Raw genomic sequence first — 24,822 nt, 5'->3', positions numbered from 1 at the left:
GATCTTCTGATGCCCCTTCAGTTTCTAAATCAATAATGGGTTTCTATACTTTATCTTACCTTAACAACGAAACGTTTGGCTTATGCAAATTAGTGTTACCAAAACTCTTAGGCACGTGTTGCTACTATACTGCCCATATATACGAGTCATTTTAATCAGAGCCGAGTATTCAGCACTGTCTAGATGTAGTTATCTTAATTTCACTAATAAGCGGATATGTATAGTAGGTGAATACAGAATAATGAATTATAAAAACTTGTTTCTTTAATAGACAGACATGGGTATGTTATTATTATAGGTTTGATAGTTCATTTAGTAACCAAAAAACTGCGGAAAGCCATTATCGCATTTACACCAACATCAGATAGAATTTGCACAATAAGATTTAAAGGTAAATTTCATAACGTGACAATGATTAATGTATATGCACCGACGGAAGAGGCTGATGAAGAAGACGTTGAAAGATTCTACGGAGAACTACAGGATGTATGTGATAAAATCCAAAGACACGATGCTGTTATAACGTTAGGCGATTTTAATGCTAAACTGGGGAAAGAAGAAACGTTTGCAAATATATTTGGGAAACACAGTTTGCACACTGAAACCAGTCAAAATGGACTCAGGGTGGCGCAGTTCGCAGCAGCAAATAATTATGTAGTTGTCAGTACTAACTTCCAGAGTAAAGATATCCATAAAGGAACATGGAAAATACCAGGAACTAACGAAGCCAATCAAATTGACCATATACTCATGTTAAAAAGATGGGCAACAAACATAACTAATGTCAGAACGTATCGCGGGGCGAACTCTGAATCAGATCACTATCTTGTAGGGGCAAAATTACGGCAGAAAATAGCGACAGTAGCAAAAGGGAAAAATATTCAAATCAAAAAATGGAATGTCGAAGGATTCAAAAGCGCAACAAAGAGACAAGATTACAGAAATGCTCTCCAAATAAAACTCAACCGAACTAGAGAGAAAGATACTGTAGAGGAGGAATGGAGACAATTAAAAACAATTATAACGGAGTCAGCAGAGGAAACTGTCGGAAAAGCCAAAAGGCAAAGAAATGCGGAATGGTAATTATTATGATGATGAATGCAGAACTGCAGTAGAGGAAAAAAGACAACCTAGACTTAACCAACTTCAAAGAAACACAAGAAATAGCAGTGAGATTTATAACGAAAAAAGAATACAAGCGACTAGAATATGCAGAAGAAAGAAAAGAGAGGCTATGAAAAAACAAGTAAAAGAAATCGTAAAGCATACCAACAGACGCGAAAGCAGAAAATTCTATAAATGCATAAAAGAAAGCACACAGTTATTTGGACCAAAATTAACGATATGCAAAGACAAGGACGGAGAACTACTAACAGAGAAGCAAAAAATTATAATGAGATGGAAACAATTTCGAAGAAAATCTAAATGCAGACAACGAAAATGATCAGAACGAGACAATATATTATACGGCGGAGCTGCACATCGAAAATCCGAGTTATGAAGAAGTAGTTCAGATAATAAATAAACTAAAAAACAATAAAGCACCAGGAACGGACGGAATTTCGGCAGGATTATTAAAGCATGTAGGATCCGAACTCTGGGAAAGAATCCATTACCTAATAACATTAATATGGACGAAGGAACAAATGCCAGAGGAATGGACAGTTGGCCTCATACAGCCAATATATAAAAAAGGAGATAAGAGGGAATGCCAGAATTATAGGCCAATTACATTGCTAAATGTAATATACAAAATTCTTTCTGGTATAATCTACAATAGATTATTAGAATACTCTGAAAATATAATTGGTGATTATCAAAATGGATTCAGACCAAATAGAGCCACTACAGATAACATATTCATACTAAGAACGATACAAGAAAAAGCTTATGAATACGACATAGACCTATATAATATGTATATAGACTTTAAACAAGCTTTTGATAGTGTGAAAAGAGACAGAATGCTGGTAGACCTTTGTAATCTAGGTATAGAAAGAAATACATCAGCCTCATAAAAATGACGTTGCAGGATTCAAAAGTCGCAGTCAGAGTAGATGGAGAACTGACTCCCCTGTTTAACATCAACATGGGAGTAAGACATAGAGATGCCCTATCAACCATGCTATTCAACCTAGTTCTTAAGGCAGTCATCAGAAAAACCAATACAATCGGCCATATAAACACCAAATCAGTACAAATTACTGCATATGCAGACGATGTAGCCATCATTAGTAGAAATAAGCCACGACTAATGGAAGTGTTCAAACAAATTGATCCTGAAGCAAGAAAAAGAGGTCTCAAAATAAACGAAGCAAAAACGAAGTATATGATAGTCAAAAGAATAACTAACAATGAAAATAATATCACAATAGACAACTATACTATCTAACGAGTGGATGCCTTTACATATCTCGGTACAGAAATCAATCAGAAGAACTTCGTAAGTAGCGAAATTAATGCACGTATTTCCAGCGGGAATCGTACATACTATGCTAATAAAAGATTGATGACATCGAAATTATTAGACGAAAGAACCAAAATGACTATCTACAGAACACGTAGTAACCTATGGATGTGAAACTTGGGTAATTACGAAAAAAGATGAAGCCCAACTCAGGACATTCGAGAGAAAAATACTGAGGAAAGTATATGGCCCGGTACAAGAGGAAGATGGCACATGGAGAATCAGGAGAAACGACGAGGATAATGAGTTAAATGAAGGTTATGACATTGTAAGATTTGTGAAAAGTCAAAGACTCTCATGGCTGGTACATGTGCAGAGACAAAACGATGCAAAAACAACAAAGAAAATGTTACAATGGAAGCCCATAGGAAGGCGAAAAAAAGGAAGGCCCAGAACGAGATGGTTGGATGACGTGGAAGACGACCTGAAAACAATGAACATAAGACAATGGAGAAGAAGGGCACAAAAGAGATCTGAATGGAAGGACATAGCCAGACAGGCAAAGACCCATCCAGGGTTATGATGCCAAAAGAAGAAGAAGAAGAGTTCATTTAGTAATTCAAAAAAGTTTTCTTTTGCCTCATCGGCGTCGTCTAGATATGTCATAATTTCAGACGTAATTCCATCCTGTCCAGGGCGTTACCCATTTATACCTTATCCATTGCTTCTCTGATTTCGTTTATTGCTGTTGGTTTCACTTAATCTTCATTATCGTAACCTTCTCTTCCTTGTATATGTTCTTAGAAGTATTGTTTCCATTTATACATTATTTCTTTTTCTGTAGTTGTTTGTTTTGGATATTTAAGAACTGACTATTGTTAGAAATGTTAGTTTTAGGACGTATGAATAGAAATCGCGAACTTGTAGAACTTAACGGAAAAACGTAGAACGAAAAACATATCTTGAACATACATATATTAAGATACAAAAGGCAAAATTAACAGAAGGCGTACTCCTGGCAGACGATACATAACGTGAATGCGTAATCTCAAAGATTGGACAGGACTAGAACTCCAAAATTTAATAAGAAAAGTACAGGATATAATGAATTTGCCAACTTTCATTAGAGACCGCAACCAAACAAGAAGATTTTAATTAACCGATACATTCCCCACTTATCAATTCTGTCGTAATTATAGAAAATGCCAGTTACTATTCAAGAAAAAGTAGAAAAAGGAATACTCAACAAAAACTTTTTAAAATTATCTAAAGTATAGCTGTAGCTGAATTAGCAAAAGAATATTGAGTTTTTAATAACAAGTACCAACAAGTTTTTTATTTTATTTTAATTGGTTTTCTAACTTACATTTTTCTCTATAAATTTAACCCTTTTATATACAGTATTTAGTATGTTTGTTCCTCCACTAGAGTTTTTTAGTATCTCAGAAACCAATGATTAGACCAATAATTGTTAAGTTGTCAAGCATATTTTACTTCGACATCAATTTAATCTTCAACAGAAATAGAAGGCATTGTCTTACGTAAATCTCTAGCATTTAAAGAACAACATTTTATAAACAAATAACCTCAAAACAACAAAATTTTCCAGTTAGCTATGCTTTATATTCCTTTACGGTACATTTATGGCTTTATTCCATATAAAACCGTTACGGTCTGACCTATTTCTTTTTACCTCGTCGCTTTTCCTACGGTCTTTTATCCCTTTCCTTTATGGAAGGTATATAGAGCAGATAATTTTTGTAATTTTATTCATTTGGAACTTCTACGTGGATGTATCTTTAAAAAAGTTACTTTTTACACATTTTCTGAGTAGAAAACTGCTCAAGGAAATAATGAGAGTTGAAAACAAATAAGATTTTTTGTTTATCAAACTTAAAAACGTTGTTTGTTTAAGAGAAAAATGGCTTGGATTGTTGCATTTTATTTGTCAGAGTATTAGCTTTTATTTTATAGCTACGAGGTATATTGACTCTCAGAAGGCAACAGATTTTTTGTTAGCCTTTTACTAGCTTTATTTAAGAAAAATTACAGAGTAGAAAATTTAATGTCCGTACAACGAAACTGTTTTTATGTTTTGTTTGTGATCAAGGTAAAGATTACTTTTGTCTTCTTTTTGAATTTATCTTTGTACATAGTAAATAAGGTATATTGGTATAAAATAATACGGGTGGATATGCAAGTCAATCAAAATACACAAATAAAAATAACTGTTTGAGGATACTTAGTTGATAACCAAAATTCTTAAAGTGAGCTGCAAATTCTATCTAGAGTGTAAGTTTTTAAAATCAAAAATATCGAAATTTTTGACGTCTTCTTCTTAGGATGTCTATCTGTTCCGATCGTTTTTGATCATTCTGGCTAAGATGACATTGTTGGCTGCTATACGGAATAGCTGTATTGTCTTTCTGTACCATGCTCTCAGGTTAAAAAGCCAAGATATTCTTCTTCGCTCTAGGCCCTTTTCTCTTTAATTTTACATTTTAAAATGTGTTGAAGTAGCTCATTTCTGCCTTGATTTCTCATTATATGTCCCAAGTACTTCAGTTTACGGCCCTTCACGATGTTAACCAAATCCGCGGTTGTGTTTACCCTCCCCAGTACTTCTTCATTGGCGCCTTTGTCTGTCCATGGTATCTTCAGGATCCTTCTGTATAACCATAGCTCAAAAGCCTGAAGTTTTGATAGATTTTCCGCCTTCAATATCCACGTTTCTAGTCCGTGCAGAAACACTGACTAGACGTAACATTAAGGAGTCTTATTTTTGTTTCTAGGGTGAGGTCGTGGCTCTTGAACATAGAGCGCATGCCTTTATCATCTGTTATTTTTCCACTTTTGCGTTTTCGGCACTATCCAGCTATTTCCTTGACATTTCGATGGACATTGAAGTTATCATATCGACTCTGATACTTCTTTATTTCTTGACATTGTTCTGTTACTTGTCCTTCTCTTATCTTTTTCTGACGATGAAGTGTATTTTCTTATATTCTTGGAGATTTTCTTTGTTTTATTTTCTCTGATCCATAAGTTCAAGTATTTCATCGGTCATCCACGATTTCCGTTTCTCTGTATCTTTCTTCAGGTGTTTTTCTTTTATTTCTCTCACTCTTTCTTGTATGATGGTTAGACTCTCTATAGTTCCTGCATTTCTGCATTTTAGCATCTTTGTATTGAGAAATTTAAAATGTTTGGAGAACATTGGAATTTTTTAGTTTTTTAACATCATACTTCTTTATCGACTTACTTGTATTCCTCTTCATTCTGACTTTGAAATTACCTACAACTGGAACATGATCAGAATTTATGTCTGCCCCGGGTATGTTCTGACAGATGTACAGCTGTTCCTATACTTTTTATTTACTAGCATATAATCAATCGGATTTCTTAAAATGCTTTCCACAGAATCCTGTGAAGATTTACAGGTGTAAGGGTGTAGCGTAAACCAGGTGTTCATTATTACTAATTGATTTGCTTCCGCAAAAATCTCTAATGTATCTACCCGATCGCTCCTATTCCCTAGTCCAACTTTGGCGTTGAAGTCACCCATAACAACTGTTAGTTCTTGATTTTTCAACTTTTCACGACTTGATCAATGCTATAATATAGTCCTTTGACCTCTTCTTTTGTTCCTTCTGTTGTAGATACATACACTTGAATTATATTGATGTCGATTGGTCTAGCTTTCAGTTGTATGAGCATCACTCTTGCTGAGATTGGGATGAAGTTGTCAACAGATTTTACAACTTCTTTTGCAAATATAATGCCGGCACCTAATTTATGTTTGCCTTTATCTGTTTCAGAATAGTAAACGTGGTGTTTTTAATATTTAAGAAGATTTTTTAGAAGAATATTTAATTTCATGTATGCCAATTTAGACGTTTGCATATAAAGAAAAAAAGGTAATTAACGATAATTTACTAGAACAAGTGAGTCCTTTAAATTATTTATGATGTTATATATATATATATATATATATATATATATATATATATATATATATATATATATATATATATATATATATAAGCGGGGATCCTACAGCTTCTGCCGCTTCCTGCATTTCGATCGCCATCTTTTTCTATCTCTCCAGGTGTCTTCATCAATGGCTCTGTCTTTCATGGTTTCCATGACACCTTGTATCCAAGACTTGGCTGGTCTTCCTCGTTTCCTTCTATTACTTGGATTGTATTCCATAGCTGTTTTTGGCCATCTGTTGTCGTCCATCCTCTGTACGTGTCCATACCATATTAACTGTCTAGTTTCTATTCTTTCAGAAGTTGTATGTACTCTATCTGTTTTTCTTCTAATTTCAGAATTAGGTATACGTTCTACTCTTGATATACGGCAAGCTCTTCTCAGGTAGTCCATTTCAACGGTGTCAACTTTTTTCTTTCCTTTTACTGTCATTTGCCAACATTCTGCTCCATATGTAAGAATGGGCTCTACAATTACTTTGTAGATAGTCATTTTAGTTCTCATAGTAGCTTTGTTGGACCAAAGTATCAAATTCAGAAATTGAACACTCTTCCTATCTTGTTGCACTCTATAGTCTATATCTCGTTCCGTTGTTCCTTTACTGCAGATAATACTTCCCAAATATTTGTATTCGTAGCACCCTTTTATTTGTCTAATTTCCAAATCCGGGTCTTCGTCTTCACTGCCTATTCGCATATATTCTGTTTTAGACATATTCATGCTCATCCCCCATTTTTCGTATTCATCTTTGAGCTTTCTAAGCATATAATCTGCATCTTCTTCACAACTTGCAATTAGTACTTGATCATCTGCAAAGAACAGCGTTGTCAGATAATGGTTGTTAAGCTTCAACCCCATTCCCGTACATTTTTGTCTCCACTGGTGCAGTGCTTCTTGGATATATATTTTGAATAGGGTGGGGGAAAGACAACATCCTTGTCTCAAGCCTTTCGTTACTGTAAATACCCTTGAGAAAGTATTTCCTGTTTTTACAGTGCTTTGAGGACATTTATAGATGTTCAGTATTGCTTTTAGATATGTTTTACTAAGGTCCGTTTTCGTCAAGACACTAAATAAGAGTTTTAAAGGAACTGTATCATAAGCCTTTTCCAGATCTATAAATACCAGATGCGTAGGGAGGTTTCGAGCTGTTCGTTTTTTAATTACTTGTTGAAGGGTAAATGTGTTGTCCACGCACGATCTTCCTGCTCTGAAGCCGCTTTGTTCTTCAATTTCTTTATACTCCTCTTCTATTCTTCTTTTCAATATATTTATGATATTATACAAAATTCAAAAAAGATAGACGTTTTATCACAAAATTAATATTCTTCTTCTTCTACCTTCTAATTAGGTAAATCTGCCTATATTTCGTTCCTTGGACTGTGCCTACATGTTATATTGTCACTCGATCTTTTTCGTGGTGGGCCCACACATCTTCCCGATAGCGATTTGTCTGTTGCAAACTTGACTAACCAGTATCCTGTCACTTTGTTTATATAATTGTTCTATTATCTCTTTCCATTCAGTATCCATTCGACTATTTTTTCCCACCTTGCATCACAGGCGGATCTAGGTCAGATTTTCAGGGGAGAGGGGCATGAACATTTTTTTGGGGTGTCTGAGACAAATTTTTCTAAAATTAGAGTTAAAATGATGAGTTTTAGGGCACTTTTTACACACTTTAGAGTGCCCTAAAGGTATTTAAAACTTATTGTTATCAAAGTATTTTTCAAAGTATTTTTATTTGCCTAACAACAAAAAATCGAAAAAAAATTAAATTATTACTGATTAAAACAAGGACAAAGAATCTTGTATCTTTCAAATATGATATGACATTAAACAGCCTTAGTCGCCAGGTTAACATCAAGAGATTTTGATTGAAGAACTCAGCTTGGTGACAATGTTAATTTTAGTATGTCAATCAGTGATATTATTGACACTAGAAACTCGGATGTGCATAACGAATTAAGCAAAGTTGATGCAAGTGTAGCACTCTTGAAATCCTTCCATGTTGAGATAGATGTTAGTGCTTCAATTATATCTAAAATGCTAGATCTGAACTGGATTACGCTGCCTGGTTCCTATGGCCAACTTTCTGAATCCAGCCTTGCTTTTCTGATTTCAGCAATTCGTTTTTAATCCCTTGGTGTGTTTCTCGTGAATCTTCTTCAGTATTTGTAGTAAATAATAAAAATAAAATTTTGAATATGACACTCATGTATACACCAACCCACCAATAGATGTCCAAATTTTTAATCTTTGATACTTATCACATGTTTGGCATTACCCATCATTATTTTTGATATTTTTGGCATTATCATAACAATGTCTATAATCACGCATCACAAAAAGAGAAACAGAATTTAAACATTTAAAATAATATTACCTCCAAAATATTCTAAAAAGATGAAGTACAACCACAAATACCACGATATTTTATAAAAACAAAGTTGTCGTCTAGATTTATGATATTGCAAATAAAGTGCTTAGAGTGCATTCCTCTTTAATGTTTCCTCATTCATAATAGACCAGGATTTACTCACATCTTTAACGGCGCGACACTTTGACAAACTTTGTTTGAAATAACTTTTAAAACTTTTACGAAAACCCTTTTGCGCTTTCTGCAAATATAACATTTTATTCTAAGAAAGTTAAGATCAATCTTGAATAAGGAACTTAAAGCGGTGTTCGAATGGACTGTTGTATTTGTGTATGAAAAATTGGAACAAGAATCTTCTTGATCGCCTTATCCCAAGTCTTTTATTGAAGTTATACTTCTATACGCGCGCTCTACGTTGGAAATTTGTATGTGAGTGAATCTGTGAAATCATTACATATGTAAGATAATGTGATATGTTTTGTATTATTTATTAAATGTTCATAATTATATTAGTCTTTTGTATTTCAAAACAATAATCTCAATAAATCACTGTATGACCTAAAACTGTCAATTTTGAAATACGTTTGTGTCATGTCCTCGGTAGTATAGTCGTCAGTATCCCCGCTTGTCACGTGGGAGACAGGGGTTCGATTCCCAGTCGGGGAGGACTTTTTTATTAATATTATTACATGGTAAATTAAACATATATGCGTAAGTAGAAAAGTTATGTATATTATTGTCATTTTTAAATACTTATGAATATTGCATTTTAATTTGTATTGTATTATTATATTGAATTATGTTGCACTGTATTGAAGTGTATTTTTTTATATATATTATTGTCATTTTTAAATACTTATGAATATTGCATTTTAATTTGTATTATATTGAATTATGTTGCACTGTATTGTAGTGTATTTTTTTATGTATATTATTGTCATTTTTAAATACTTATGAATATTGCATTTTAATTTGTATTATATTGAATTATGTTGCACTGTATTGTAGTGTATTTTTTATGTATATTATTGTCATTTTTAAATACTTATGAATATTGCATTTTAATTGTATTGTATTATTATATTGAATTATGTTGCAGTGTATGGTATTGTATTTTTATATTACTAACAAAATAAACAATGAATTTTACTGCAGAGTATGTGTAAAAAAATTTTTGCATTCAACTCCTTTCATACATATATGAAAATAAAAATATACATTTTCATCAAAATATTAATTCAATCCTTCATTTACTATACTCCTATTACAGGTCAAATGTTGTTTATTAATTGTTAGTAAGTTGTTATTAATTCTGTTTCTCTTTCTGCTATGTCTTACCTATAGCATTACATATGTAATGATTGTGCAGATTGACTCCCAAATAAATTTGTAACGGCGAATGCGTGTATAGAAGTGTAACTTCTACCGGCAGTCCCACTGGACTGCCACACCCGTTTTTTTCTATTTTTGTCGATCTTTCTTTCCATATTTAAGTAACAGGTGTTTTGTTTTCAATTCTGTGCAACTGACCTAACCAACCCATGTGTATCTTTTCTATAAACTGTGTTATTAGTTTAATATTATGGTCAGTTTTTAATAAGTATCAATATGAAAATTGCTTTAAAAACGAGTATTTTTGTCTTGTGAAATATTTTTCTTCATATTAATAAATGTTTAATTCATTGCATGGTATACATTGTTGGTTTTTTTTTCTATAGTTTATTTTACTTTCTTATGTATCATTCCATATGTTGAGGACAAATTCTATATATGATGGTTAAAGTACTGATCTAATATTTTTGCTTATGACAGTTTATGCTCTCTTTACTAAAGCTTTTTATGTTTTTTAAACAATAGAATACAATCCCTCGTAAAATTAGTCATTAGAAAATATCATTCAGGATTTAGACAGGGAAGATCATTATTAACCAATTATTCACAATTAAGTAAGTTTTAAGCAAAGCCTGCAAATATGGGATATATGACTATTCATCGACTTTTAATAAGCATATTATTTAATAAACAAGGCATATTTACATATACAAAATATTAAGTGAATTTAAAATAATGTTCAAACTAGTTAGGCTCATTTGAATAAAGATGACGGACACACTGGCTCAGATACAGATACAACGCGAAATGATCCATTTTAAATAACACAAACATTAAGACATTGTGATGAGCGGTTATCACTAAAATACGTAGTTAGAAACACGTCAGAAAGTAGAACGATATACTTATCCCTATCAATTAATTAATTATTTCAATTGGCGTCATATCTAGATGATCATCAGCTTAAATCTCATGAGAAAAATCAAATAAACAAGCGAGAATACGTATACGCAACTTAAATCACATACCAAATAAATAGGTCTGTCAATAAACACAAAAGCCTAAAATCCAAGCAGCATTATATTACCTGAGAGTTAACAACTGAAAAAAACGTAAACAGCTTTTAAATAAGTGATGGATTTCACTGTTCCTTGATGAAAGTTCATTTTATCTAAAAATCAGTCACTAGAAACTTATGTTGTCAACCCTTCCACAAAATTTACTATAATTTTATATTATTACAGCTGTTCCGGCAGAGTTTCTTTCTTAAGTGATCTATGTTTGCTATGCGTTTACACTCTATAGTCTTTAACTGAATAAGTTGAGGAGGGGGAACTGTTTGTCTCAAGTTGGTCATTCAGAATTATGTCTGTATTTTTTAATTTATTAATTTCCAAAGATTTTAGTGAAAATAGCATTTCGAAAATTTGAAATTGACCTTTAAAAAATTATTATGATCTAGAAGGTGAAGTGCATATGTAGAATCTATTTTTCTATTATTGAAAGCCCTTTTGTGTTCCGCTATACGTTTTTAAAAGTTTCTACCAGTTTGCCGATGTAAGTTTTTGAGCACACACACACACACGCCCGTTTAATCCTGCTCCTAAGAAACGTGTGTACCATTGTACCGTGGGACCCACATGTCCGAAGATCAAACCGGTCTCATTTTGCTATGAAGTGGTACCTATCTGACAAGCAGGCTTTTCCTCGACCCCTTCCCATCATGTGACTTATGTGGGACGTGGGGAGGCTTATGAACTGATCGTTACGTTGGTTGTCGTGGGTAATTAAATACCTATTTTTCTCGAGTATGGCTAGACCACTGAAGTATAGGGGTGGCACAAAAATCGGCTCTTTTCCCCAGTTACATTTCTGAATTTACTTCTGATAACAAAAAACATGACTTCGGGATTGAAAAAGTGTGTTTTGAATAGAGAGCTAAGTTGATTTCTCAATATCCAAAAAATGTGTGTGTTTCGTTACTCAGCTGCCGAATTGGCAAAATAAATTTTGTTCTCCTCGTCAGCTGAGCACCCGAAAGGCCAGGACATCGAGACCATGCTTGATGTACATGACCTTGATGCTCAGCTTTCGGGACTAAGGTCCTTTCAGCCTGATTTAAGCGGATATATAAAAGGCCGGACGGATCTTTTATACTATTTGTATGTAGGTACATGTTGTGTAAAAAAGCTCAGCGTTCATTGACTATCGTACAGGAAAACCGAGTTATTACAGAAGGTATTTTTGTATTATACATGTTTTGGCTGCCCAAAAACTTACATCGGTCAAACTGGTAGAACCGTTAACAAACATATAACAGTACACAAACAGCTTTCAATAATAGAAAGGCATATTCTATGCACTTCAACTTTCATGTAGATCATAATAATATTTTTAATGACTAATTTGAAATTCTACATATTCCAAATAAACGCATTTCTGTTCCGAGACATAATCCTGTTTCTATAAGTTGTATGGATTTGATCTATCAGTAGGGTGTTAACCTGGCTGTAGACCCCCTTCTCCAACGGGGTTTCCTTTCTCCAACAGTTCTTTTGAGCTACTCGATCCACCCAACAAAACTGCAGGCAAAGCACTGTCTAGCTATGGAAACCTGGAGAAAGAAGTGAGAGATCAAGTACAAAAAGCAAATAGACTGGCAGGACGTCTTAATAACACTATATGACGAAACAAACACATTAACACTGAAATGAGGTCACGAATTTATAAAGCCAGTGTAAGACTAATAATGACATATGCTTCAGAAACAAGACCCGACCTAGCCAAAAAGCAAATGCTACTGGAAACGGCAGAGATGAGAGTACTAAGAAGAATTACAGGAAATACGCTAAGAGATCGAAATAAAAGCGAAGACATTAAAAGAAAATGTAACGTATAGTATATAAAGGAATGGACATAAAATAGAAAAAAAGAATGGAACAACTACATAAGGAGAATGGAGGCAACATGTATTATCAAAATAGCAAGATATGTCACCAATCGGCAAAACAAGTTTCGGACGACCACGCAAAATACGGAGTGGCAACCATTGATAGTAGTATTAATCCGCCAATAAACACGCAGAATTGCTTATAAAGAGGAAGAAGTAGAAAAAGAAGAAAGTAAACGGCCTAGTTTTTTTTTTTATTTCATACGACCCAGTTCTGTTGTTATCATACCTACATATGGTGCTTTGTTATACTTGACTTTACTGATTGCATGTGTTATTTTACTAAAGGGTATATTATGCTTTTCTTCCGTTTCTTTAGGTGCTTGGTGAACAACTTCCTGTCGCTCCATGTCTTTGCTATATCTTCTCTGTTGGTTCTCTGTATGTTCTTCAATGCCCTAAGTTAAGCCTCTTGTTATGTAGCCTATTTTTCTAAACAGATCTGATTGTTTTGATCGTGGCTCTCAATTTTTTTGTTATTATCATACAGATTTTTAACGTATTTTCCACATGTTTCCTAATTTACAGCATTTATGACTATTTTATCGTTGAGTAGTTTCTTCGTCTTTCTACTTGTGTTCTAGATCTTCTTCTTAGCTCTTTTGTGAACTTTATATTCTTCGTGCGATCTGTTGGCAATGTAATGTATTTTTTGAGAGCGTTCTTCTTTTTCCTTGTCAGTTCCTTGGTTACTGGGCTAATCCATGGTCTACTATTCTTCTAGTTGTGTTTACCGTTCTTCTCCCTGGATCTTCTTTCACTTGTATTTTCACAAAACTTGTATTTCATAAACGACTTTGAAACATTAATTAAAATGAAGACTTTGCAATATTATTTGTGAATTACGTTTAATTCACAAATAATAAGTTATAAAAACGTTGCTGTTATTTTGATTATTTGTTTTTTTTTGTCTCCTTTAATACGAATGCAACCACTACTATTAAATAAGTCATGTCTCTGGTTTTGGTACATTATTGTAACTTAATGTTTAAGTAGTATTAAAGTGTAAACCTTTCACAAAAAATAAATAATTTTTGTCCAAAATTTTCATTTTCACAGTTCACTTAAATATACAGAATCACATTCAGTAATTTTCCTTTACTACAAGAATTAACCCCATGTACCATCGATTATTCGAGCATTGAGAACTCAGGTAATGCAAATTAGGGCAAAGCTATATTTTACCTTTAATTTACTAAGGGAAATGAACGAGGAAATTGCTTATTACAAATTTATAGTTACTCTCTACCTTTGGTATGAGACGTTAAATGTATTTTAAAATAAAGGAAGTAACCAAAAATTGAGAAACTTATCTAAATATGTTCTTACAGTAAAACCAAAAGTGATAAATTTTATCGATTTTAATAATGGTAGAAAATAAGTCTATAACAAATTTAAAATGCAATTTTATAGGAAGGCAGCTAATATACAGGGTGGAACAGCCAAAGGAAATAAATTCGATAATTAATAAATGGGGGCGTGTTCAAAAATACGCTCGGACACTTCGATTGGTATTTTTAGTTGTGCATATTCTGAAATAAATATTTTGCATACAAGGTGTGTTATGTAACAGTGGTTGATACTAACATTCTTATTTCAAATATAATACCCTATATATTATTCATTTTCTAAATTTCCCAGAATATACCTATGCCTCTCTTTCACTGTTTTGGAAATATTAAGTGTTTTTAGATTTATGCTATAAACGTTTAAAATGCTCGCCGCAAATGTCTTGGCCACATCCTAATCTTAATTAAAAGTTTCTTTTAACGATACTTAACATCTCAGGCGTGACAAAATCACGACAACCTAAATTGTAAAACGAAAGAAAGAAATGTAGGACCTGAATTGACAAGAAGTACCACCTGCTGCCATTTATTCTGCAGGTGAAAAAAAAAAAAACCTAAGGACATAGACGGCAATGACGTCAATAGCTTTATTCAGCCGTTAGAATGGTAGAATGTGATAGCCGACATACATAGACTATAGGCACTTTAAGAAGAAGAAAATTGAAAGTGTCGAAAAACCTAGAGTATCCTAGATTTATGTAAAACAAGGCTAAATAGTAAGAAAACGAATATTCTTAGATTCTAACATAGTTAATATCAGTTAATATCAGAAAAAATCCAAAAATGCCTATACAAATTAGGAAGTGACACAGAGGGAAAATTATAGAAGACAAAAAAGCATAAAATAGCTGGAAAGAAGGCGTAATATAAGCTATTGACAAGGTCTATAAGAATAATAATTGTACAGATTAGAACGTAGTTATACGGATCGAATCGTTTTGTAATACCCCTCTGTCCGCTTCTTCTCGATCGACGATGATAAATACAATAAAACGTTGAAGTTGTGGAGTAAAAATGTTGGTTTTATTGACAGCTACTGATAATTACACTATAGATGGTAGTTAGGTAACTATCTACAACATACTGCCCTCAAATGAGCTCAAATATCAAATACCTCAGCACAGAGGTTATTGCTTCTATCATAATAAAAAACTTTGAACTATTAGCTTACAATACAATTTAATCTAGGCCGTAATTGCAACATTTAGGAAGTTTAATTGGAAAATATATTCTTCGGCAATTTATTACGTTGTAGGTGAATGAACTAATTATTAAAATATTACAAGATATGTTTTCACAATGTTTCAATTATACACGGTTAAACTATAAAATGTCAAGAAGTTAAGAATAATGTGAGATTACAAATTAAGGAATTAATTTGTGATTGAACAATAATACTCTGACACTATTTACTAAGGCTCCTACGAAATCACTACTAATTTTTATATTCAAGACCTTTTTCATTCTATTTGATTTCGATTTTGTTTTATCTTTTTCTGGATATACAACAAATTATAAACGTGGTTCATATTCATTAGTTCAAAATTCTTAATTTTGTGATTAAGTTGGTTTTACCATTTTTTTTAAAACTCAATAGACCCAGTATGTTTATGTAAAACGCTGAAACCTATGTTTCCCTTACAATTTAAAGAATAAAAATTTAACATTTATCTCAATTCCTACAAACGTTTTTGTGTTTCTTTCCGAACAACGTGTTTCCCGTGTCAGTCAATCAAAGTTGCACGATGCTAAAGCTAGCGTAAGTGTTTTGAGATTTTAAAATTTAGGAAATAGCAAATTCGTATAAGATTGGAGTGTCTACTTACCCATTGCCACGTGCTTGGTCTCCTCTAATACCAGATTCTTTCTGAAAAGTGAAAAATATCGATAAGTAAATGGAATAAAATAAAGTTTATAACTGTTACTACAAAATTACATTAAAAGGGCCATCAGCAATTGTTTATCTACATACAATAAATTGTTCATCATTTCTAAACATACCTTATGAAAATATGTTACTATTAATATAAATTGGTGCCAAAAAGAATATCAAATTTAAAAAAATGGTTTAATTTTTATGAATTAAACATTTGTTTATTTCTTCTCACATTTAGGGTTAAATAATTCCTCATTTTTTAAAAGTGTTTCTTAGGTTTATATCATACGTCTTGTAAGGACTAAGAACAGGTCATCCTTTTCTCTATCTCTGTTTATATAATTTATTGTCAGATGTTTTTATATCTCTAAATTGTGTCATAAACATAATACACTTTACAGGGATGAATCTTCATAAAAGGCAACAGTGGAATGAGAGTAATATGCAGTAAGCTTTAAAAAGCATACAAGAAAAAACTATCGGGTTTAAGCTGGCAGCAAAAACATTTAACGTTCCAAAAACGACTTTGAAAAGGCGCTTTAATAAGCAACAAGGAAGTACCAAAGGTAATTTGGGAGGATGACCACCATGGAAGCTCGTTTTTTTGGCCTGACCAGTAAAGATTTGTGAAAACTTGTATGGGAAGTAGCTGAAAGAAACAATATTAGCCACAGTTTTAATAAGGAAACCATGATTGCAGGCTGAAAATGGGTCAGAGGATTTTTAAAGCGAAATCCTCGAATATAATTACGAACTCCAGAAAATACTTTGTTGTCAAGGGCTCAAGCTTTTAATAAACCAAATATATGTGCCTATTTTACAGCATTAGCACATATATTAGACGAGTTTCAATTTCCACCGGAAAATATTTATAACATGGACGAGTCCTGTTTGACAACTGTGCAAAAGAGATCGCAGAAGATTTATTCTAGTAAAGGTCGCAAAAAAGTTGGTGCTTTGAGTAATGCAGAGCGCGATCGTATGTGCAATGAATGCAATTGGAACATATGTTCCTCCTGCTTTGATTTTTTCTCAACAGAGAAAGAAAGACGAACTTATGATCGATGCACCTACTGGAAGTGTAGCCTTCGCTCATGAAAAAGGATGGATGACTTCCGACATTTTTTGTCTCTGGCTGCAACATTTTTTAAGGTATTCAAAGGCTTCTGAAACCAATCAAGTTTTGTTGTTACTCGATGGTCATGGTAGTCATAAAAGTATTGAAGCTCTCCAGTTTGCAAAAGAATACGGTATTATTATGTTTTGTTTAAGAAAACTTACTATGGCCAAGAAATTCAATTATAGCTGCGACAGAATCCAGGTAAAACAGTTAGCCAATTTAAAGGAGCCTGTATCTTTAATAGAGCATATTTAAAAAGTGCTCTTCCATCAAATGCAATAAATGCATTTAAAAAGACAGGAATAGAACCGTTTAATCCAGATGTCTTCGAGGATTGGCAATTTTTGCCGTCTATAACAACAGATAGAGAAAATTATGAACAATACCCATTACCAGGATGTTTTGACGAGAACTCACTACCGGAACATCAGAACCAAAATGTTTCTTCGATTTAAGGTTTATTAAAAATCACTGATCAGAAATCAACATCATCGTCAGTCCTAAATATCTCGGTCGAATATATTTGTCCTCCTGCTTTAGCTGGAGGATCTGAAGTAACTCAGAAAAGGGGTAGAATACGGGGCAAAACAGGATATTTAAATTTAACGCCAGAAATTGATGATATTAAACAAAAAATTGCGGAAAAACAAGACGCAAGAAAAGTAAAAAGGCAAGTTCGTGTTTCAACTACAAATAGTTCTGAAGATTTATTTATTTATTAAAACTTACAAACGCCACCTAGGTAGTAATTACATGTAAGAGTGCTCATTACTTGGTATAAAAATATACACACAAGTACAAAATAAAAACACAGGAAGTAAAACACATTAAAAAAAAAGACACAATTTAATAAAATTTTAAAATTCAGTCCATTACTTATCTATTCATAACATTTTTTAATATCCCTTACACTACAGGTAAAGAGGTCTATATCACAGATCTTTATTAACTCATTACACTGATATTGCTTATAGTTTATTATTGCACAAGAATTATATGGACTACAAGAAAATAGGTCATTACTGTTTACCCTTAGGTTGACCTTTGGCACATGAAACCTAATAAAGTTGATCAAACCACATGTCTTATATTTAACATTATTAATGATATTATGAATAAACAAAACACAATGCATGTTTCTTCTTTGCTCTAATGACTGCAAGCCAAATATTTGAAGCAACTCTTTTGATGGCGTAAGGTGAGTATACACATTGTATTTCTTAAGGTATAAATGCCTTAGAAATCTTTTTTGTACCTTGCCTATATGATTAATATGAACTTTGGCTTCAGGAGTCCATACCACTGATGCATATTCCAAGTTTGGTCTGACTAAAGCGTTATATAGTCTAATGGTTGTGTTTATACTAAAGTGTTTGGAATTTCTTATTACAAATCCCAATATTTTGTAGGCCTTATTAACAATATTTATATAGTGTTCATTAAATTTCATGTTAACCTGTAAGTATATTCCCAGATCTTTACATTTGGTTTTCCTAGATACTACACAATTGTCAATTCTATAATTATTTTGATTTTGCGAGTAAAAGATATGACTCTACACTTCTTAATATTCAAGATCATATTGTTGTCCCTAAACCATTGCACAACTGAGGTCAGGTCCTCCTGTAGGTACTGACAATCATTTGAAGTATGTATAGTCTTAAAAAGCTTAAAATCATCAGCATAGATCAAACTAGAAGAAAATTTAAGAGATTGTGGTAGTGAGTTGACAAAAATTAAGAAAAACAAAGGCCCTAAGTGGCTCCCTTGGGGGACACCAGATGTAGCCTGAAATTTATCTGATAAACACGATAATACGATACCATACGATTTTATAAATGTACAAGCATCATGCGAAAAACCTAACTCATTCAATCTCGATAAAAGAATGCCATGGTCAACCATATCAAAGGCCTTTAAGCAGTCAGTCATTATTAAATCTAATTGGATTTTATTATTTATTGCCTCACTAGCAAAATTAGACAGAATGTACAGATTACTAGTTGTGGATAACCCAGGCAAGAAACCATGTTGTTCTGGAGCAAATTCATTTTCAAAATTTTTTAGTATATTCATATAGAGAATAGATTCAAATATTTTAGCCAGAGAGTTAAGGATACTTATAGGACGATAGTCTTCTATATTGTTTTTATTACCTGATTTAAAAACTGGAGTAATGGTAGCCTCTTTGAGTTTGTCTGGAAAGGTGTTAATTTTAAGAGATAGATTAAATAGATGTGATAATGGCTTTTGAAATATATGAGAACATCCTTTAAAGATATAGGCAGGGATATTATCACTACCAGTGGCCTTTTTTGGCTTTAATTTTTTTATACTAACCTTTACATCTTCTTCACTAATAACGGAAAAGTTAAAAGATCCCTGTGAACTACCCTGATGTGTGGATGATACCTGATAAATTGAGCTAAAATGATGAGGGAAAGCCATGACAATATCCTGAGGGCCTGTATATGTATGATCATTTAAAGACATCTCGTGAGGAAAACCGCTGGTTTGTCTGCTACTTCTTATGAATGTCCAAAAACTATTTGGGTCATGCAAAATGTTATCTTCAATATTATTTTAATGCTGCATAAATTTATTTTTTATTTGCTTTTTAATAGTATTTCTAAGACTCTTGAATTTATTGTTATCGATAGCACTAGCTTTCCTTATTTTTATATGTTTGCTTAATTTGTTTTTTGTCCGATGTGTCTAATGTTGAAGATGATTGTGAATCTTCTTTTGAAGAAGACGACTCAGACGATGCAGCTTGCATTTACTGTAACGAACTATTTTCGTATTCACGATTCAAAGAAAAATGGATTCGTCAAATGTGTAAGAATTGGTGTCACAATAAATGTGCAGATGTAAATCCTGGACGTAAACAATTTGTATGTGAATTGTGCCTGTAACTTTTTTCTTAAAAATACCTATTTGTAATATTATTTATCGTTTAGAATATCTGTTGGTTTAATAAAATAATTTGGTATTTACTTATTTTATACAAAATGTAACGGGTCCATCATGGGCGTATCAAAGGGTCCATCATGAGCGCATATATGCCCATGATGGACTCTTATCAGGATTTTAGTAAACTGTGAATAACTTTTGTCATCTTAATTTTTATCCAAAATTTGAACCATTTGCATATTATACAAATAATAAGACGTTGTCTGGTCATAGTTAAAGCCTGCTAAGTAAATAATTAAACTGATTATGGAGCTTTTTCCTTCATCATCATCCAGGGGTTAATCATAGGCACATTTCCCCTATAGTATTAATACAAAACTTACCTAAGAGTAATAAAACCTAAGTCGCAAGACGGAAAGCAGACAAGATATGCAGAAACAAAAAGAGAGCTTATAAAAATGGACAAATAGAAGAAATGGAACAAAATTTCAAAAAAAACGAAACTAGAGGAGCTTACGAATACCTAAAAAAGATAAAAAGTGGATATAAACCTCAAACAAGCCTATGCAAAGATGAAAGTGGGCAAATAATCAGTGACCAACAGAAAGTCACAGAAACCTGGAAGCATTATTTTCAGACCCTACTTGGAACACAAGTAGATATGGAAGATGAAATGGGTACGAACCATGTAGAAGAGAACGAAGTTGAAGTAGAAGCTCCAACCATAGAGGAAGTTCTCGAAGCTATTAAGGCCCAGAAAAACAATAAAGCCCCGGGAGTTGACGAGATTCCAGCAGAACTGTATAAGGTAGGTGGCAACCACCTATCAAGTCATATCCACGCGCTTATCAAAGAAATATGGCAAGAAGAGAAAATACCCGACGAATGGAAGAAAAGTATAGTATGCCCAATCTATAAAAAAGGAGACAAACTCCAGTGCAAAAACTACCGTGGAATTTCTCTACTATGTACAGCGTATAAAGTCCTCACGTATATTATAAACCAGCGACTCCAACCACTAGCAGAAAATATTATTGGAGAATATCAGACGGGCTTCAGACGGGGAAGGTCGACAATGGATCAAATATTTACAGTCAAGCAGGTCTTGAGCAAATCGTGGGAACACGACATTGATGTTCACAACGTGTTTGTAGACTTCAAACAGGCATACGATTCAGTCAAAAGGGACAGACTATACTATATATTGGCAGAATTAGCAATACCACATAAGCTGATTAGACTCATTAAAGCCACAATGGATGAAACTCAGGCATGTGTACGAATACAAAACAACCGGACAGACTTTTTCAAAATCTCGCAGGGACTAAAGCAGGGAGATGGGCTGGCACCAACATTGTTTAACCTGGCACTGGAGTATGCGGTTAGGCAAATGCAAATTGGACGAGAAAACCTACTGACCAATAAAACGGTTCAACTGGCTGCCTACGCCGATGATATTAATATTATGAGTAGAACATCAACAGGAGCACAGGAAGCATACGCAGAGTTAAAAACACAAACGAAAAGGCTAGGTCTGGAAGTTAACACAGAAAAAACAAAAATAATGGTACAGACGAGAAGAAATATAATCCCACAAAACATTATGCATGAAGATGACATTGAAACGGTTGGAAAGTTTACATACCTGGGAGTAGAAATATATGCCGATGGAGCAGAGGATGGAGAAATACGAAAAAGGATAACGCAGGCAAACAAAGCTTATTTTGCCCTCTCCCATATATTTCGGTCTAAAAGTGTCCACCGAAATACAAAGATGAGAATCTATAAAACTTTAATTCGGCCAATAGCATGTTATGGCAGCGAAGCATGGGTCCTGAAAGAAACATCCAAAAACAAACTCGACACATTCGAAAGAAAAGTACTGAGGAGAATACTAGGACCTGTGAGGGAAAACGGAATCTTCAGAATTCGATATAACAACGAGCTCTATCAACTGTATAAGGAAACACCCCTGTCAGACTTCATTAGAATACAAAGATTGCAATGGGCCGGACATGTGATACGAATGGGAGAGGATAGGCTACCAAAACGAGCACTGAACGCCAGAATGCAGGGAAAGAGACCAGTTGGAAAGCCAAGAAAGCGCTGGGAAGACACAGTAAGCAGCGACGCACAAGCACTTTTAGGAGTCCGTGTATGGAGAAGAGCAGCCACAGACAGACAAGGGTGGAGGCAAAAAATAAAGGAGGCCAAGGCTCATTTTGGGCTGTAGTGCCGTAGAAGAAGAATAAAAACTAACATTTTGGAAAATATTGAGACAATTCTAGCAAAACTCAAAATAAAACTGTCTATAAAAATATTCTGGATAAAAATGGGAAACTTTCGATCAGCTTCAGTAGCAAATCCCACAATGTCTTTACATTTTTAATCAATTTTCTCAAAATAATTTTGTTAAATTATAAACCTGACCAAACTTAAATTGACAATGCCAAAAGTTAAAAATTTGACATTTTGTCGATGGATATTTTTTCTGTTTACAGCTGTATTAAGCTATTTTAGCTGTCTATATAAATAAACTGTAAAATATATTACTTATTTCCATTATTTCTAAATAATATAAGTAAATGTTAAAGTGAAATTAAATTGTCAAAAATTCTGTAATAGATCTGGCGCCATCTATGGGAAATATAAAAAACTTAATTTTTTAACACAATAAATTTATGGATTAAAAAATTCATTAGCCTAATTTATTAAGTCGTCTTAAAAAATACACATAATTACAGTTTTTCGTAATCTAAAAAAAGCAAGTGTTATTTGAAAAATGTATATACTTAACTTTGCTTTTATATTCAAGTAGAACATAATTAAAATATTAAATACTTCATAGTAAAGCGAAGGGACAAAAGAAACTTAATCTAAGCGTATATTGGGCATATCTACTTAATTAACCAAATACCTTCCAGGTCGCATGGAAATGTTTTACACGTAATCCACCGGCACGTCGAAAACACGGACAAACACGTAATATTAAAATTCCAGAGCAATTCTCCATCGCTTGACGCACAGATTTTTCTTTATTGCTCGCAACTTTTTCGACTAACGTGGAAAGTTATGCCATGCTCAAATTCTCGAATACAATAAAACAAAGGCGATTATGCCCCTTTTTTATCCGGCGTATCTAGAGACAATTTTGTGCATGAAAAAGTGCCTGACACGCCGTAAAAATTCAAATTGCGGTGTCTTCTTCATGCGTTCAAGCTTTCCGGAAGAATGCTAAGCATAATAATGTATATAAGTAATGTGTGTGTTGATATGGTTTTGTGCAATGCAAAGTTAAGGTTTTTTTCGAATTATTTAATAAAGAAACTTTTTTATGTGTTTTTGTCCAAGACAGTTGACGCTTACTGCCACTTCATCATCGCTTTTTCACCAAAATTATTTAAAAAATATCGGCTAACGTACCTATACAGGGTAGGCCATTAAAAATATTCTACTTAAGTTTCGTTTTTATTAATAAAAAACTCCGGATTCCATAATTTCAATTTAAGGGGACATAATTTGTAAATATAATAATTCTAATAATAAAACACTAAAAACTTTTGTTTTCAACACTTCGACACAATTTATTTTTAATTATTATCACTACAGCTGTTTCGGCCAGAGTGCCTTTTTTAGGTGATCTATTTTTGGTATTTGTTTACACGTAACATATACGGAAGTAAAAATAAATTGAAGTACAACTTAAACACAAAAAAGAACAAAATTTTTTTTAAAAATGGCATCATAGATTGTGAGAGGTATAAATGGGAAGGAAATAGAACTGGGGGAAGAAATTAGAGATAAGAACATTGAAATAGTAGCTATAACAGAGACAAAGAAAAAAGGAATAGGATTAATAATATTAGAAAACGGAATGTTACTAATATACAGTGGAATGAAAGAAACGAAGAGAGCTCAGGCAGGAGTAGCGTGCATGATAAAGAAGTAGAGTATCAACAAAGTAAAAAATTGGATATATTACAATGAACGTATATTAAGAGTAGATATAGATATGGATACAGAGGAAACCAATACCAAGCTAATCATATGCTATGGACCAGATGAAGACGCAACAAAAAACGAAAAGAATGAATTCTGGGACAAATTACAAGAAGGGATAAATGATTGTACAGAGAAAATTGTGATCACAGGAGACATGAACAGTAGAGTGGGAAAAGGAGCAGAAAAATGGAACAATGTCATCGGACCTTATGGGGAGGAAAAAATAAACAAAAATGGAAAATTACTACTCGAATTCTGTCTAGACAATAACCTGGTGATTATGAACACACACTTCTAACATAAAAGGATACACAAGATCACAAGAGAAGTCAAATCAAGAGACGAATAATTAATTATAGACTATACTATAGTGTAAAAAACAGAGAAGATCTGGATAAGAGACGTAAGGGTAAAAAGGAGTTATGAAATTGGTAGTGACCACTATCTACTAGAAACCTCATTCAAAAGCAGAAGAAAAGAAATAAAAAGAAATGAGAACA

At 33.1% G+C, this 24,822-nt stretch overlaps 1 protein-coding gene across 1 annotated transcript in view; it reads right to left on the bottom strand.

Annotated features, from left to right (window-relative positions):
• unc-13 overlaps window positions 1-24,822 on the bottom strand; it is a 347,574-nt gene that overhangs the window by 293,583 nt on the left and 29,169 nt on the right. Inside the window, exon 2 of the mRNA XM_072534612.1 lies at window positions 16,238-16,278. Coding sequence (XP_072390713.1) covers window positions 16,238-16,278 — 41 coding nt within the window. The remainder of the gene's footprint in view (window positions 1-16,237; window positions 16,279-24,822) is intronic.

The sequence above is a fragment of the Diabrotica undecimpunctata genome, chromosome 6, assembly GCF_040954645.1.
Source record: "Diabrotica undecimpunctata isolate CICGRU chromosome 6, icDiaUnde3, whole genome shotgun sequence".
Lineage (NCBI taxonomy): Eukaryota > Metazoa > Arthropoda > Insecta > Coleoptera > Chrysomelidae > Diabrotica > Diabrotica undecimpunctata.
Note: the sequence above shows the minus strand (reverse complement) of the source record. Positions and strands in the feature narration are given on the sequence as shown.